We start from the raw sequence: 18,475 nt of genomic DNA on the forward strand, positions 1-18,475 counted from the left end.
GTGCACTATTTAGAAAAAAAAGGGAATACAGTCAACAGCCTACGTAGTGCACTCTGTATTCAGTTTTGAGTAATTTGGAAGTTAACCCTCGAGCTAGGTCACTAAAGAGCAGTGTAGAGTTTCAGACTGCAGGACCGATGGAGAGAAATACAATAATAAAACCTAAATATTTATAAAATCATCTGTGTATTTTTATTTAAACGTATTTTAATCAGGATTTAAAATAAAACAAATGCATCACATCATACTTTACAGTTTATTGTATTTAACTGTAAACTTTTTTTGTTTTTTACAAAAATACAAATTCCATCATTGTTATTCTTATTGTTTTCTTTATTTTTTTGTTTGTTCAGATTTCTTTTTTAATTTTATTTGATATTAAGATTTATTTTCATTTGCATTACATTGTTTTTTTTTTTTCTTAAAGTTTCATTAGTTTTTAAAATCTGATTCCTTGTGTGTTTTTTTATCTGTTGTTTTACTTTTCCAATAATTTTATTAATTTTCTTTATTTGCTTGTATTTTGTGGCCCTTTTTGTTAATTGTTACATGTATTATTATTTCTTACACAATCTTTAAATTTCAATTTATATTTATTCTTTAGATTTTAATTTGATTTCATTGTATTAATATGCTTGTGGGCATTAGTTTAGTACATATATCATTGTTATTATTATTATTATTATTATTATTATTATTATTATTTACATTTATTTGATATATTTCATTATTTACAAAAAAACTTTTATTGTGATTTTTAATTCTTGTTTTTGATGTAGTTTGATCAGATTTTTATTGTATTTAAGATGATATTTAAATTATTTTTGTGATTTATTTTGACAATATTCATATGTTTCTTGGTGTGTTCTTTTTTAACTATTGTTTGTTTTTTCATTTGATTGATTGATTTTTGCATTTTGTGGCTTTTGTTACCTTTATTATTATTTCTTACACAATATTTTGTCCTATTTTTTTCTTTAGAGTTAAATCAGATTAAATTGATTTAATATGCTTGTGAGCATCAGTGTTTACATATTATGATTATTATTTACTTTATTTATTTTTTTTACATATTTACATTGTTTTATTTGAGTTGATATTTAGATTTTAGTTTTTTTGTCAGTATTTAAAATCTTATATATATTATGAGATTATAAGACATTATATCTCATTATTATAAATTAAATGAATGGATGAATATAAAAAAAATCTATATAAAGTGTTTTATAAATAAAATGTATAATTATAACTTGTAGTAGTAATGAAACAGGAAATGGTGTCAAAACAAAGAACAAAATGAGTAAAATCAGAATTTGTATATTTAAAGCTTAATGCTGAATTAAACTTCATTGCTACCTAAAAGACATTTTATTACACTGGAGAAATACTGTAGTGGTGAGTGTTTATTATCCTGTGGTTACAACATGTGCATGTAATAACAGAAGACACATTTTAATGGTTGATTTTTGAAGTTACTCTGCGCTCGACCGATTCTCCGTCAGCTGTGGAGAAAAAGGGCCGACTAGCCAGTTCAGAGGAGTGTTATTCAGGAGATACTCCATCACTCCATCCAGAGACTGTCTCACCTGGAGGACACAGAGACACACTGTATATTACATACTACATACATTACATACTTCAGAACACTCACACATGTAACTGTTACTGTACCGAATGATTACAACAACTTCTGGACTGAACAATCTCCACTCTCTCTCTCTCTCTCTTTCTCTCTCTCTCTCTCTCTCTTTCTCTCTCTCTCTCACACACATTTTCTGTTTTACCTCAAATCTCTCTCTCTCTCTCTCTCTCTCTCTCTCTCTCTCTCTCTCTCTCTTTCTCTCTTCCTCTCTCACACATTTTCAGTTTTACCTCAAATCTCTCTCTCTCTCTCTCTCTCTCTCTCTCTCTCTCTCTCTCTCTCATCCTGTCTGTCTATCACTCACTCATTCATTAATTTACTCACTCATCCACTCACTCATTCACTCATTTAATGCATTTCACCCACTCTTTCATTCATTCATTCGCTCACTCACCAACTCTGTATTTTACTCACTTACACACTCACTCACTCCTCTCTCTCTCTCTCTCTCTCTCTCTCTCTCTCTCTCTCTCTCTCTCTCTCTCTCTCTCTGTACCTGTGTGAGTTGGTTTCGGCTCTGTTGGAGCAGCAGTGGTGTGACTGTGTTGGTTCGGTCGAGGGATGAGTGCAGCTGTTCGGCTGAGGTGCGTGCGTGCAGCAGCTGCTCCTGTACGGTGCTGGGGAGACCCTGAACACTGGACACGACACCCGAACACGCTACACGCAGCTGCTCACTCAGAGCACGCACCATGGACAGAGCTCGCCATTCAAGCTGCTGCAAAAACACACACACGTGATTATGACGAATCCTTGTCACAACGTTGCGTTACTATCGAATTTTTTTAAAATAGACAATATAGATCTAGTGAAAATAACGTACAGCCGAGTGCAAAAGTTTGTACGCCCTTGACAGAAATGAAGGCATACTTTATATCTAATGAAATAAATAAATATCCTGCAAAATTACAATGTCTTAGCAAGTGGATGGATGGATGGATGGATGGATGGATGGATGGATAGATAGATAGATAGATAGATAGATAGATAGATAGATAGATAGATAGATAGATAGATAGATAGATAGATAGATAGATAGATAGATAGATAGATAGATAGATAGATACCTCTCCATTGTCCTTGCTGTCCTCTTCATTGCCCTCCTCTTTGCTTTCTGTCCCGTGCCCCTGCCCGTGTTCTTCCTGCCCCTCCTGTCTCCACTCTCTCCACTTCCTGAGAAGTTGCTCCGGTGCTCCCACCAGCGTGTTGGTTCCTCTCAGGTTCTCCAGCAGGTCCAGAGTGCTGGTGATTTGGGAAACGGCTTTGTAGGTGGCGTCCCGAGCAGCGCTGGCTTTAATGAGGGACAGCTCCAGCGCTCGCTCTTGAACTTGAGCAGAGAGTTTCCCCAGGCGAACAAAGTAGCTGGGGGTGGAGCTTTGACAGGCCACGCCCTCATTGCTTGGACAGGTTTCGTCCTGGTCCTTCGGTGGAGGCTCTGCTACAGTGGCTAAAGAAAAGGAGGAAAAAAATCAAGGGCACAATGAAACAAAATATGTTCTGTCCTGATCATGTGGGAAACGTTTTACTGTTACAAAGCATTCACACTGACACACTCACATACCCTGTAAACAAGCTGTTACCATAGAAACAATGTACAATATATTGTCATGGTTGCTGCTGTAAAAAAATCTATGAACACCTTCTGACCAATCAGCATCCAGTATACATACAAACATGTCATTTTTAATCAAGGACTCACCCAATTCTGTCTCACTGAGTGGGAGTTTCTGCTCCACGCAGTCCTCTGACCGATACACAGATAAACCCACTCCACTGCTGACCATCTGTCCCATGCGGGAGCCCATGACGGTGTTAATACCCCCGCTGAGGGCTGAACGGGTCATCTCCACTCCCCCCATCATCGCCCCTACTACCGCATCCTTCGCTCCTGATACACACTGATACACCTTACCTACTGTCTCAGACACCAGCTGCCCACACACACACACACACACACACACACACACACACACACACACACACACACACACATGCATTGTGCTCACATTAACACAGTGAGCATGAGGATTTACTTTGATCAAACAAATATATACTGTACATGTCCAGATGTTCCACTCTATTGTCATTAAAAAACTCATTAGCACAAATAACTGCTTTACACATTCTTGCCATCCGGACAGATGTTCAGCTGAAATTGATATTTACAAGATAGATATTTACTCTGGGCCAGATTATCTCACCGGTTCCCTGAATCCCTGGGATTATTCTTGCCACCCTGCCTGTTCTGGTTTCTGATCCTGTTCCTGATCCTGATCCTCTTCCAGATCCTGTTAATGTTCCTGATCCTGTTCCTGTTCATGTTCCTGATCCTATTCTTGTTCCTGTTCCTGTCTATGATCCTGTCCTTTATACTGGTCTTGTTCCTGATCCATGTTCTGCTCTGCCTCCCCAGCTACTGGTTTGGACTCTGGACTGTGTTTTGATTTTCAGTTTTTTTCTTGTGCTTCTTGTAAAACTTGCCAGAGGTGTCCTTTACTGGTTGGAGATTTCTTTCATGTGATCCAGTTCATCCCAAAGCAGTTCAATATGATTTAGGCAGGACATTCCATGATGGATAACACTCCAGTCCACTGTTTGCTCTCTACTCTTACAGACTCGGACTCGGACGTACACTTCGACTCATCGTCTTGTTGTACGGTGAAGTCTTTTCCAATGAGCCGCAGTCCAGACGGAATTGCGTGGTGTTGACGTATGGAATGGGAGCCATGTTGGTTCAGGATTCCTTTTACTTACTCTGGAATAAGTCTCCAACCTTCCCTGTTCCAAACAACCACAAACCATTACGCACCGTCCTCCATGTTTGACTGAGAACATCTTCTCTCTGGATCCCTGTCTCACACAAGTTCTTCTCTTAGAGCCAGAAATGGGACTCATCTGTCCACAGAAGTTTCTTCCACTCATTCACTGTCCAATTTGTGTGTTTTTGTTATAAATGAACATTCATGTGTCTCATATAAAAGACTTGAGAGCAACTTATAATGATCTCATCTACACCACTAATCAGTTGAGGGTTAAAGTCTGATGCTCTATCAACTAACACCATTCTTATGTTATTACACATGATTTAAACTCTTGTTGCCCATAAATACATCATTTAAACACAAGCAAATAAAGAATGAAAAGATAGAGCTTTCATTTCTATTAATATGAGAGTGGTGTTACTTTGTCTGCAGGCTGGTGAAGGACAGGAATATTTTCCTCCATCTTGTCCAGACCTTTCATGGCGTACTCGTTCACCATGGCAACTACAACGTCCATCAAGAAGGAAATGAATAAACCGAGTAGTTAGATGGTTCATGTCCATGTCATACAGAGAGAAAAGCAAAAACTTTTTAAAACCTGATCCCTCCATCCTTTGCCCCTGCATCAATGATCCCTCCATCCTCTAACACTGGATCACTGATCCCTCCATCCTCTACCACTACACCACTGATCCCTCCATCCTCTACCACTACACTACTGATCCCTCCATCCTCTACCACTGCATCACTAATCCCTCCATCCTCTACCACTGCATAACTGATCCCCCCATCCTCTACCACTGATCCCTCCATCCTCTACCACTGCATCACTGATCCCCCATCCTCTACCAGTGATCCCTCCATCATCTACCACTACACCACTGATCCCTCCATACACTACCACTGATCCCTTCATCCTCTACCACTGCATCACTGATCCTTCCATCCTCTACCACTGATCCTTCCATCCTCTTTCACTGATCCTTCCATCCTCTTCCATTGATCCATCCATCCTCTACCACTGATCCCTCCATCCTCTACCGCTGCATCACTGATCCTTCCATCCTCTACCACTGATCCCTCCATCCTCTACCACTGATCCCTCTATCCTCTACCACTACACCACTGATCCTTTAATCCTCTACCACTACACCACTGATCCCTCCATCCTCTACCACTGATCCCTCCATCCTCTACCACTACACCACTGATCCCTCAATCCTCTACCACTACACTACTAATCCTTCCATCCTCTACCACTGATCCCTCCATCCTCTACCACTACACTACTGATCCCTCCATCCTCTACCACTGATCCCTCCATCCTCTACCACTCCATCACTGATCCTTCCATCCTCTACCACTGATCCCTCCATCCTCTACCGCTGATCCCTTCATCCTCTACCACTGCATCACTGATCCCTCCATCCTCTACCACTGCATTACTGAAACTGATTCTCATGTGAGTACGATTTCTGCAGCAAAATATTGTTTCCAGAGACTTATATGTCTAATAATAAGTGAATATAAAAAAGTTTTATTTTGAAACTGAGAAAAAAAATCATTGAGCAAATCAGTGGCAAAATTTGTGCAACACATTACATGGACCAAAGATTTGGGACAACTGCCTTATGTGGTTCTTCCACAAACTGTAACAACAAAGTTACAGGCACACAATTGTACATATTGTACAAATGGACCTCTTTGAATGTGGAAGCATGAATTTTCTCTTCACTTTAACTACGAGACGTTAAATTCTTCCAGCATGACAATGCCCCTGTGACCGAAGCCAGAGATACAGTATGTTTCACGTGGGTTGGAGAGGAAAATTATAACAGTAAATATTGACTAAATGTGGATTGTGATGTCCAAAACATTAAAAACACAAATAAATCTTATAGTCAGGTGTCCACAAACTTTTGTCTATGTAGTGTTTATGTAAGAAGTCTCCAGTGTCAGTTCTTTGTAGACTGTTCTGTTCTAGTACAGGGTTTTGTTTGTTTGTGTGTGTGTGTGTGTGTGTGTGTGTGTGTGTGTGTGTGTGTGTGTGTGTGTGTGTGTGTGTGCGTGTGTGTGTTTGTTCTCACGTTGTGGTTCAAGTTTGTTCAGTATAGGTTTAGTGCCTGAACTTGCGGCGGTGCTCAGGGTTCGAACTCCGCTCTCGGCCGCATCCATCACTCCTCTGAGCACAGGGATGCTCTCCTTTGTGCTGCTGTATGCACTGGATACTGCGTCACACGCTGAGCTTACCAGGGCAAGATTACTCACACGTGTCATTACACTCTGAAATCACACACACATAAACACACGCACACACACACACACGCACACGCACGCGCACGCACACACACACACACACACAAATAACAATGGCACACTTTAAATCTGGATGTCTTACAATATCTCATGTATACATCCATCCCCTTTTTTTTACTGATCTCTCCATCCTCCATCACTACTTTACTGATTTCTCTATCCTCTATCACTACTCTACTGACTTCTCCATCCTCCATCACTACTTTACTGATCCCTCCACCCTTTTCATGACTTTACTGATCCCTCCATCCTCTACCACTGATCCCTCTATCCTCTATTGCTACTTTACTGAGCTATCCATCCTCCATCACTACTTTACTGATCCCTCCATTCTCTACCACTAATCCCTCCATCCTTTATCACCACTTTACTGATCCCTCCATCCTCTATCACTACTTTACTGATCTTTCCATCCTCCATTACTACTTTACTGATCCCTCCATCCTCCATCACTACTTTACTGATCCCTCCATCCTCCATCACTACTTTACTGATCCCTCCATTCTCTACCACTAATCCCTCCATCCTTTATCACCAATTTACTGATCCATCCATCCTCTATCACTACTTTACTGATCTTTCCATCCTCCATCACTACTTTACTGATCTCTCCATCCTCCATCACTACTTTACTGATTCCTCCATCCTCTATCACTAAATTATTGATATCTTCATCCTCTACCACTACTTTACTGATACCTCCATGCTCAATCACTACTTTACTGATACCTCCATGCTCAATCACTACTTTACTGATACCTCCATGCTCAATCACTACTTTACTGATCCTTTCATCCTCTACCACTAATCCCCCCATCCTCTATTATTGATCTCTCCATTGTCTACCACTGAACCGTCTATCCTTTATAACTGACCCCTTTATCCTTTATCACTGATCCCTCTATCATCTACCACTGATTCCTCCATCCTCTACCACTACACCATAATTCATTTGGTCTTACCTGTGGTTCCTGTAGTGCTGAAGGTGTTTCACTTTCCATCTTGTCGGGATTTTCATTCTCAGCCATGATGATGCCACAAAATCTCTACTGAAAACAGAAAAAGTTTGTTGAGGTATAAAATAATTAGGCAAAAAGTTATTGAAATATCCGAGCCCTATAACATTCCTTTTCATAATCAATAGACCAGAAAACTACAATGTTTGGTGTCCAACTCTTGACTGATGCAACTTTGGCACATTTTAGATCTGTATAAGTGGATCTTTGTGCATGAGCTGTTATTACAGAATTAATATGAACTTATAATGCTGTCATGAGCTTCTGTGATAAAAAACAACTAAACACTTATCTCCTGTCCCATCAGAGCCCAGGATTTCACTCATTTCATTGATGTTACTAGTAATTTATTTACAGCAGGTTAAATATGAAAATGCAATCGATCCTCTGCTCTTTAACACTGCCAGGTTGCCATGATCTTGGGTTAAAGTGCAGCTGAACATCCGATAAGCAACAATAAAGAGCACTGGACAACAGGAGCAGACGTAATTTCTTAAACATGCTAAATTCTGAATTCAGAAGGCATTGTTTTATTTCCTATTATAATCACAATGCATTTATTCATTCATTCATTTCAGGACAATATCTAACTTCAGAATAGAAACTGGATCTCTGTCTTTTGGGAGAATCTGAAACAACAATGGAAACTGATAAGAGGGTCTCGTGACAGCTACCAAACCTCAGAACAAACCAACACTAAGCAAATAAACAGGGGTTTTAACAACTCTAAATACACAATGGGAAAATCAGTCACAGGTGGCAGTAATGACACATTCAACATAAAATAATAAATACAAGAAACCCCCACAAAATAATAAGTCCAAAATAATAAAAGACAAACCCACAAATAAAAAGTAAAATATTAAATAAATTATTAATAAATATTATTTTAAACAACCCCACCCCACCTAAAATAATGTCACAAAATATAAAATCAGAAAAGCAATAAATCCACATTAAGAAAAAAATATATAAATAAATAATAATTTAAAAAAAACCAACCTAAAGCACAAAATAATAGGGTAATAAATAACAAAAACAAAAAAGAAAACCCCCCACAAAAAAATGTAAATAAAAAAAATATATTATATATTATAATATTATATATTATAATATATAATTATATTTAAAAAGTAAATATATTAATTAAAAATAAGAAGTTTTTTTAATGGTCTTCTTTCACTGTTTGCTCCTTAAAATGTTACATTACATTACAATTTACCGCATCAGGCAGACGTCCTTATCCAAAGAGACTTGCAATTATCTCATTAATACAAGTTAGCAGGACCTTGCTCAAAGGCCCAGCTGTGGCATCTTAAGGGAGCTGGGATTTGAGCATATGACCTTCTGATATAAAGTCCAACATCTTTACCACGTCTTGATGTTGTGAAAACTAAAAGAACAAGGGCTTCCTTTCTCATGCCGTCCCAGGATGCAGCTTTTGGAAGCAGGTCTGTTTGAGCAGAATGGACAGATGAGGAAAAGTCGGACTGAAGGACTGAAGCACTGCATTGTGGGTAATGTAGAAAACATTTGCTTTTAGTTTTATTCTGAAATTAATTTCAGGCTTGGTTGAAGATTCTATATTAAAGATTCATAAAGATTCTTTCTGTTATTTAGGGCAAAGTTTTGCTTCGAGCAGCTCTCAGCTTCTGACGTTATCTGTTCTGGATGAAGAAACGCAGCTCCTGACCTTTAACCCTGAGCTCCAGAGTACAAGTTATAAACCGCAAGCTGATCTGATAAACGTGTAGAAATCCCACACTCATCTCCATTCTCAGCTGGAGTTCAGTGTAACAGGAAGTGCCTCAGCATGGGTCTGATAGATCACTGAAATGCTGAAGTTGTAATGTTTGTGATTATAAAAAGGAAAAATACTCAATAATGTCATTTAGAGATTAAAACAGTTTTTAAACTCTTTGTTGCCAGAATGGAGGAGTGTTTGTTGAGTGTTTGTTGTTTCTCCAGCCAAGACGAGGTTTGAGCCCAACCCTGTGAACACACACTCAAACCTTCACATAATAACAGCAGTTTAAAACAACACAATGCCTTCTAAAAGGCTTAAAAGTACACCAGTCTGGCAACCCTGATTTCCTGTTCATAGATGTGTGTGTGTGTGTGTGTGTGTGTGTAAAAGAGAGACTGACCTGTCAGTGTGTCCTGTTCTCCTCGTCCTTCTGAACAATAATGAAACTCCAGAGTTCACATGAAGTAATAGGGAGGACATGACATGACTGGAGGGGGCGGAGCTTCACACAAGTAACCAATCAGATTCACTTCTTGTAAGCATATTGAGTCTGTTATTTCATTATGATATTATTAAATTATTTGCGGAATATTTTTATAGTTATTAATTCCAGTGTATTATAGAATACAATTTAAAGACTTTTTGAAATGTATATATAGTACAATATTTCCTGGAAAATGCTGTGAAATGCAGCCCAGTGGAAAAAATGTTAGATTTCTAATTATAAGGTCATGAGTTCAAATTCCTGCCCCACCAACCCAGCCACTGCTGGGCCCTTGAGCAAGGCCCTTAACCCTTTAATGTTATGTTGTATAAATGAAATAAAAGTGCAGATTTTATGAACCACATACTTTCCAAAACTCCACCACCATTTGCTGTTTAGGTTCAGTTCAATTCCATAAATTTAGATTACAAAAGTAGTGAGTTTGTGTGCACACACACACACACACACACACACACACACACACACACACACGATAAAATGAGTTTAAATATCCTTTACATGTGGCAGACCCACAACCACTAATGAGGGTGTGAGTGAAAATGTTTAAGTGTACAATATATAGAAGTGTGCGTATGTGTGTGCGCAAGAGAGAGAGAAAATGTTTGTTTTTGTTTTTCGGGGGTTGTTTGTGTGGGTGATTGTGTGTATGAGAAATTCTGAGTGTGTGCAGGGATGTTTGTGTGAATGTGAATCTGTGCGAGTTTGTGTGTGTGAAGAAAAGAGTCAGGGAGAGCCTAAGTGTGTGTGAGGGTGTGTGTGTGTGTATATGAGTCTGAGTGTGTGAGAGAGAGTCTGTGTGTGCATGTGTATGTATACACATATGTACAGTATATATACAGTACAGACCAAAAGTTTGGACACACCTTCTCATTCAAAGAGTTTTCATTATTTTCATGACTATGAAAATTGTAGATTCACACTAAATTGTGTCCAAACTTTTGGTCTGTACTGTATATGAGAGAGTTGTGTATAAGAAAGTGTGTGTGTGTGTGTGTATGAGTCGGAGTGTGTATGTGTGTATAAGAGACAGAGTATGAGTGTGTATGAAAGAGAGTCTGAGTGTGTATGTGTGTGTATGAGAGAGTCTGAGTGTGCATGTGTGTGTGTGTATAAGAGAGAGAGTCTGAGTGTGTATGTGTGTGTATGAGAGTGTATGAGAGAGAGTCTGAGTGTGTATGTGTGTGTATGAGAGAGTGAGTGTGCATGTATATGTATTTGTATAAGAGAGAGCTGTGTATAAGAGTATGTGTGTGTGTGTGTGCGTGCGTGCGTGTATGATAGTCTGAGTGTGAGTGTGTATGTGTGTGTATGAGAGTCTGAGTGTGCATGTATATGTATTTGTATGAGAGTGTATGAGTGTATAAGAGTGTGTATGAGAGAGTCTGAGTGTGTGTGTGTGTGTGAGAGAGTCTGAGTGTGTGTGTGTGTATGAGAGTCTGAGTGTGTGTGTGTGTATGGGAGTCTGAGTGTGTGTATGAGAGAGTCTGAGTGTGTGTGTGTGAGAGAAAGTCTGAGTGTGTGTGTGTGTGTGTGAGAGAGAGAGTCTGAGTGTGTATGTGTGTGTATGAGAGAGTCTGAGTGTGTGTGTGTGTGTATGGGAGTCTGAGTGTGTGTATGAGAGAGTCTGAGTGTGCATGTTTATGTATTTGCATATGAGAGAGCTGTGTATAAGAAAGAGTGTGTGTGTCTGTGTATGAGAGAGAGTAAGTGAAGTAAACATCAGGTGTTCATCTCGATGCTTCACACTTTCATTATTTATATAGAATGTGATTTTTTCATTATTAAAAATTGAAAACCCCAAAACACGATATCATCTTTTCCTAGCATTGAGTTTATTAACATGAAAGACTGAAATACAATAATACAATTTTGAATCATTTTTTAAACAATTCTTAGCTTCCATTCTCCCACTAAAAAGTGCAACCAATCAGAGCTCAGCTCGGGGCGAGAATCCCGAGAGCCGTCATATCGGTGAAGCCGAGACGATCGGGAAGCGTTCGGAACGCGCTCGGTTCGTCATGCGCCTCCCGACGCCGGAGCCTGCAGGGGGAGCCGAGGAGAAACAGGCAGACGCTTAAGTGCACCTGAGGTGACGACGGACGCGATGGCGATGACATCACAGGTCCTGTCAATCACTTCCAATACTGACATGAGCATCCCATCATCCTCATCGTCATCCTCATGAGTAAAGGCAGAGAGACGCTCAGTAAGAGCAAAATACTGATAAAGAACGAGAGAGTTTTTTCAATCCATTTAGAATGTTTTGAAGTTTTATAAACTCCACCAGGCCACTTGATCCGCTCGCGCCGGACAGGATGCAACCGAGAATACATGAATGTCTGAAATACTGAAAGAGCATTGCACTTAAAACAGGCGACATGCGAGAGAGACATAGATACTGTATATCTACATGGTTACACACACACACACACACACACAGGCTGAGGTCAGAGTGTGACCTTGCTGAGCCTGAGGGACAGGCTGGTGCGTGGTTGTGTGCGTGGTAACGTGGAGCTGCAGCGTGAGCGAAGTTGCACTGGCCGTCCTTCAGAGCCGCGAGCGCGCAGGACGAAGTTGAAGTTGGCCGACGTGTTCATGGCGTAAAACACATTGGCGTTGTCAGGGATCACCAACTCTATAAAACATTATTACATTACATTAATTATTTTATTTATTCGTCCGTCTGTCTGTCTGTCAATTAATCTATCATGCAGCCATCTATCCATCCACCCTTCTATCTATCTGTCTATCTACCTGTCTGTCTGTCTCTCTGTCTAGGAATCTATCATGCACCTATCCATCCACCCTTCTATCTATTTGTCTGTCTGCCTGTCTGTCTGTCTAGGAATCTATCATGCACCTATCCATCCACCCTTCTATCTATTTGTCTGTCTGTCTAGGAATCTATCCTGCATCTATCCATCCACCATTCTATCTATTTGTCTGTCTGTCTAGGAATCTATCCTGCATCTATCCATCCACCCTTCTATCTATTTATCTGTCTGTCTGTCTTTCTAGGAATCTATCATGCATCTATCCATCCACCATTCTATCTATTTGTCTGTCTGTCTGTCTTTCTAGGAAACTATCATGCATCTATCCATCCACCCTTCTATCTATTTGTCTGTCTGTCTGTCTAGGAATATATCATGCATCTATCCATCCACCCTTCTATCTATCTATTTGTCTCTCTGTCTAGGAATCGATCATGCATCTATCCATCTACCCTTTTATCTATTTATCTGTCTGTCTGTCTTTCTAGGAATCTATCATGCATATATCTCATCTACCCTTTTATCTATTTATCTGTCTGTCTGTCTGTCTAGGAATCTATCATGCATCTATCCATCCACCCTTCTATCTATCTATTTGTCTGTCTGTCTAGGAATCTATCATGCATCTATCTATCCACCCTTCTATCTATTTGTCTGTCTGTCTTTCTATCATGCATATATCCATCCACCCTTCTATCTATTTATTTGTCTGTCTTTCTAGGAATCTATCATGCATCTATCCATCCACCCTTCTATCTATTTGTCTGTCTTTCTAGGAATCTATCATGCATCTATCCATCCACCATTCTATCTATTTGTCTGTCTGTCTGTCTATATATCGGTCTGTCTGTCAAACCACATGTGGCTGGAAAAAAGTCAGGTGTCCCAATACTTTGGTCTGTATAGTGTATTTTATAATTAAGAGGCCATTCATTAAATATCACAGACGCTGCAATGTGTTTGCTTTAAATGATTATTGAATGATGAATCAGGTTTCTATAAATAAGCGCACCTCTCTCATTGGATATGACCTGTACGAGCTCGTAGGCCTCAAGCTGTTCCTGGTCCAGGTTGTGTTTACTCATGGCTCTGCTGATCACCGCCCGGGTTTTGTCCTGACTCGTTAACTGTGGAATGACAGGGTTCATCGTTGGTTACTGAATAAACAGATTCGTTATGTTTGGTGTAAAGATTAATAGAATGGTGATGCTAACCATGATGCTTTTGTAGAGGTTTCCGTTGCCATGCTCCAGGCTGACGCGAATGATGCAGGCGTCCTGTGTCTGTGTGTTATACGTGGGCGATACCGGACAGGTCGGAGATGGCGTCTGTGACGCGCAGCGGTGGTGAGAGCACAGCGCCGCAGAACCGCTAGCTGAGGACGAGGACGTGTCCATGGAGTGCAGGGACGTGCAGGAAGAAGACTCTGACATCTATTCAACATAAAGGTGATGATGTTTACATTATGGATAATTATCCCAATACAGCTCTTGTATCAGCTTGTCTGTCTGTCTGTCTGTCTGTCTGTCTGTCTGTCTGTCTGTCTGTCTGTCTATCTATCTATCATACACGTGTACTTGCACGTGTGTGCGTGCGTGTGTGTGTGTGTGTATATGAAAAGTCTGCATTGTGTTAGAATCAGTTGGGAGTGGACAGAAGGACAGGTGTGGCATATGATGTCCATGTGGGAGTGGACAGAAGGACATGTGTGTGTACCTTGTTCAGTTGGGAGTGGAGTGTGTGTGTGGGTGTCATGCCCTCGCTGTCTGAAGGAGCAGAGTCGCTGGAGGACACGCTGACCGAGTCCATGCTCTCTCCTGAGCTACCAGCAGGGGGCGACCTCGGCGTTTCTCTCACAGGAGAATTTGTGGCTGTGCTAGACATGGAGTCCATGCCCAGGAAAAGCCTGTGTGATGGAAAACACACACACACACACACACACACACACACACACACACACACACACACACGCTCCATTTATTATATATGTGATTTTACTATATCATATTTATTATTATGTGTTACAAAGTCTGTTCAAACTTCTAAAATTCAAAAATTAAAACACAGTATAAATAAAAATGAAAACAGTATCATATGAAATTCTAAACACAAGCTTTCTAAAGTTTTTCAATCCTCTGAAATCAGGTGTAAAAAGCTGTAAAAAATACACCTATATTTACACTTTTCCAAGTATTAAGTTATAAATTAATACTAAATTGGAAACATATGTACAAATTGCAATTCCGAGTAATAAAAACTTCTGTACATGCAGTGAAATGTCATTAAGGTTCTCAGGGACTGAAAGGAAGTGCACACTCACAGGCTCAGTCTTTTCACCATACTGGTGCGGGACTTCGGTGATGTTGGACTGCTGTCTCCCAGTCCTTCGATCTCACAGGACAGACCGTAGCTACAACACAACACAACACATAACGTCTACGTTAGCTCCTACTCCATCACACTGAATCCACACTTTCAACTTCAAATGACCAAAATAACAACCTAAATATGAATCTTTGCAAATCATATACACTGAATATGGAACTTTACAGTAGCTAGAGAGATCTAATGTCATTTCTTACTTAAGATAAAAGTGTGCAAATGTGCATTTTGTTGAACACTGTCAACCTTTTTCACGTGCCATTCAGTCATCTGAAAAATGTTTCTCCGGGCTGATGGGACACGGAATTAGCTTTGTCTAAAAAAACGTGAAAAACGTTTCTCCGAGCTGATGGGACACGGAATTAGCTTTGTCATGGTGCTACGTTTTGTAGATACACAACACTGCAAATATTTGTGAAGCACGGCGGTGGAAGCTTCACATTCAGAATAATTCTTGGTCTCTGCTTAATTGGGTTTTATTAAATTTAATATTTACGGAACACTATATTATTATAATATAGTGTGTGTGTGTGTGTGTGTGTGTGTGTGTGTGTGTGTGTGTGTGTGTGTGTACCTCTCTTCCTCAGTGTGTTGGGGTTGATTCTTGAACCAGCGCAGGAAAGTTGGGTCTGGACTGAGGCAGTAACTGTTACATGCGGACTGCAGCAGCTTGATCTGAGCAATGACCTCAAATTCCTACAAAACAAAACCAAAAGAAAAAGAGATAGATATAGAGAGAGAGAGAGAGAGAGAGAGAGAGAGAGAGAGAGAGAGAGAGAGATTTAAGAGTGACAACCTAGTAAACACATTTATTTATATTAAATAAATATAAATTCCTAGCAAGTTTTACAGTTATACATCTCTATTAAAAAATAAATAAAATGCAAATCCATCTCTCTCTCTATCTTGTTTCAATTATCCATCCATCCATCTTGGCCAATCAATCTATATATTTTGATTAATCCATCTATATTAGTTCACCCATCCATCCTGGTTCATCAATCCATCCATCCTTTTTCATCCATTGAGAAAACCATCTTTCTATTAGCTTTATTCATCCATCCATCCATCAATCCATCCATCTATCCTTCTAGCTTGATCTTTTTATCTATCTTAGTCTATCCATCCATCCATCCACCCATCCATCCCTCTAGACTGGTTAATACAATCCTCTATCCATCCATCCATCCATCCATCCATCCATCCATCCATCCATCCATCCATCCATCCCTCTAGACTAGTTAATACAAGCCTCTATCCATCTATCCATCCATCCATCCATCCATCCATCCATCCATCCATCTACTTTGATTAATCCATCTATATTAGTTCACCCATTCATCCTGGTTCGTCATTCCATTCATCATGTTGGTCTATTGGTCAAACCACATATCTATCTAGCTGTATCCATCCATCCATCCATCCATCCAGTGAAGAAAACAAAAATAAAAGCACTCACCCTCCTCCTCTTGTCGAAGTTGATCAGGCCGCCCTGCAAGAGAGACAAACAGACGCCGTCACAATCCCATTCGCTGCTCAATTCTGCATTCTGATTGGTCAGAAGGTGTTGATTAATTCTCTACGCTAGCAGCTTTAACACTAGTGATAGTAATAGTACCATGATAAGAGCTGTGAAACCGTCAGCGATTACGTTCCAGAAAGTTTTTTTTAAAGAATGAGCTACTTCAAATTTTTATCTTAATAAATGTTTTCTCCATCAACATCTTTCTAAACAACCAACTAAATAAAATGTTCGCAGTTTATTACAAAAACAGGTAAATAATTATTCTTCTTTTAAGCAGAATCATTTTAAATGCGTTAAATAGGAATAAGAAACATGACGTGTGTAAAACCGTTGGCAAAGAAAATGGGGCTCATTTTTAATGTATTTACTGTGATTTTTTATTTCATTACAATCAAGAATTCAACAGTCTTTTAACTTAAAAAAAAATCTTGAACAGATCAATTTTCCTGATAGATGCATGTTAAAGTTAATGTGCCTATGAGAGGAGCCATGAGAACATCTCACCTCGACCAGATCAGGAAGTGCCGTGTCCAGCATGGTTAGATCTGTCAAAAAAGTTCCCAGGTATGGAATTGTGCCCTGCATGGCTCCCTGAAAGAGTTCAGAAAATTCACAAAGTCACTTCTCATGTCTCAAATCAGTGAGATCATTTCATAAAAAAGCCTCAATCCGACCTAAAGACAAATGCAGAGGCGAATGTAACCGACACGGCATCACGCTCACCGTCTCTTTCTGCAGCTGCAGTCTCTTCTGTGAGCGTTTCTGGTGCTCCTTGGCGCAGCTCTCCAGACTGGCAAACTTCGACGTTCCCTCCTACAGAGACAGAGTCCATGTTTTAATATCTGTATCTACTCAAGGTTCTGGAAATCTCCGGAATGTAGCGACTCACCCTCATGAGCAGCTCTCGGCTCGTCAGGTAATTGTTGTGATCGGAGAAAATGTCCGAGAGCTCCTCAAACACTTGCATGCTGTCTCTGCAGAGGAACAGAACACAATGGATCAGTGACCGAAGCATGGACTCACTGAGAGATTCAAGTTCTGAGATGATCAGCTGCAGGTTGTAGGTTCAGCTCTAAGTTTGGTGTCCAATTTATGAGCTGTTTTGGTGTAAGGGCTTGACTGGTGCTTTATTTCTCCATTGTTCAATCTATCCATCTTGGTTCACACTTCTAACTATTTTGATTAATCCATGTACCTTATTCAACCTGTCTGTCTCAGTCCAGTCGTCCATCCATCCATCCATCCATCCATCCATCCATCCATCCATTCAACTAGCTTGAGCTAGTCATCTGTCTCTGTCCAGTCATTTATCCATCTTGGTCTGTCTGTCTGTCTGTCCGTCTGTCCGTCCGTCCATCCATCCATCCATCCATCCATCCATCCATCTATTCATCCATCTGTCCATCCATTCATCCATATTTCCAGCTTGAGTAATTTATCTGTCTTAGTCCGCTCATCCATTCATCTTGGTCTGTCCGTCCATCCATCCTCCATTCATTCTTCTATTTTAGTCCATCCTTCTAGCTTGCTCCATCCATCCATCCATCCATCCATCCATCCATCCATCCATCCATCCAACATAGCCCATGTATCCATCCCTCTAGCTGGGTCTATTTTTTTTCTATCCATCCATCTTTACATTAATCCCTCCATTCATATTAGTCCATTGATCCTTAAATCTATCTTGGTCTATTGATCCACCCATCTATTCATCTATCAGTCTTGGTCAAGCTATCTGTCCATCCCACCATCCATCTATTCATCCATCCATCCATCCATTTATCCATCCCACAATCCATGCATCCATCC

The 18,475-nt window shown here is 40.0% G+C and overlaps 2 protein-coding genes across 5 annotated transcripts in view; both read right to left on the bottom strand.

Annotated features, from left to right (window-relative positions):
* Positions 1 to 18,475, bottom strand: part of rgl1 (ral guanine nucleotide dissociation stimulator-like 1) — a 50,190-nt gene that overhangs the window by 775 nt on the left and 30,940 nt on the right. For 2 of the 3 annotated variants that reach the window (XM_046872343.1, XM_046872346.1), the window contains exons 9-18: positions 17,556 to 17,640; positions 17,390 to 17,479; positions 17,171 to 17,257; positions 16,601 to 16,633; positions 15,716 to 15,837; positions 15,080 to 15,169; positions 14,476 to 14,665; positions 13,974 to 14,192; positions 13,772 to 13,886; positions 11,796 to 12,620 (exon numbers count right to left, since the gene is read on the bottom strand). In XM_046872343.1, the coding sequence (XP_046728299.1) occupies positions 12,433 to 12,620; positions 13,772 to 13,886; positions 13,974 to 14,192; positions 14,476 to 14,665; positions 15,080 to 15,169; positions 15,716 to 15,837; positions 16,601 to 16,633; positions 17,171 to 17,257; positions 17,390 to 17,479; positions 17,556 to 17,640 (1,219 nt within the window). In that variant the 3' untranslated portion in view covers positions 11,796 to 12,432. Of the gene's footprint in view, positions 1 to 11,795; positions 12,621 to 13,771; positions 13,887 to 13,973; positions 14,193 to 14,475; positions 14,666 to 15,079; positions 15,170 to 15,715; positions 15,838 to 16,600; positions 16,634 to 17,170; positions 17,258 to 17,389; positions 17,480 to 17,555; positions 17,641 to 18,475 lie in introns of those variants that run through there. The other variant, XM_046872345.1, reaches the window with a different exon arrangement.
* Positions 1,302 to 9,975, bottom strand: plin3 (perilipin 3). Of its 2 annotated transcripts, none has more exons than XM_046872348.1 (8): positions 9,881 to 9,975; positions 7,680 to 7,763; positions 6,489 to 6,684; positions 4,823 to 4,905; positions 3,339 to 3,570; positions 2,707 to 3,086; positions 2,139 to 2,357; positions 1,302 to 1,586 (listed from the first exon to the last, which is right to left on the bottom strand). In XM_046872348.1, exons 2-8 carry the CDS (start codon positions 7,743 to 7,745, stop codon positions 1,473 to 1,475), a joined length of 1,290 nt encoding a protein of 429 aa, XP_046728304.1. In that variant the 5' UTR covers positions 7,746 to 7,763; positions 9,881 to 9,975; the 3' UTR covers positions 1,302 to 1,472. The 2 variants fall into 2 exon arrangements, with proteins under 2 accessions (XP_046728304.1, XP_046728303.1); XM_046872347.1 differs by having other exon boundaries at positions 7,680 to 7,766; positions 9,881 to 9,954.

This window comes from Silurus meridionalis, chromosome 17 (assembly GCF_014805685.1).
Source record: "Silurus meridionalis isolate SWU-2019-XX chromosome 17, ASM1480568v1, whole genome shotgun sequence".
Taxonomy (NCBI): domain Eukaryota; kingdom Metazoa; phylum Chordata; class Actinopteri; order Siluriformes; family Siluridae; genus Silurus; species Silurus meridionalis.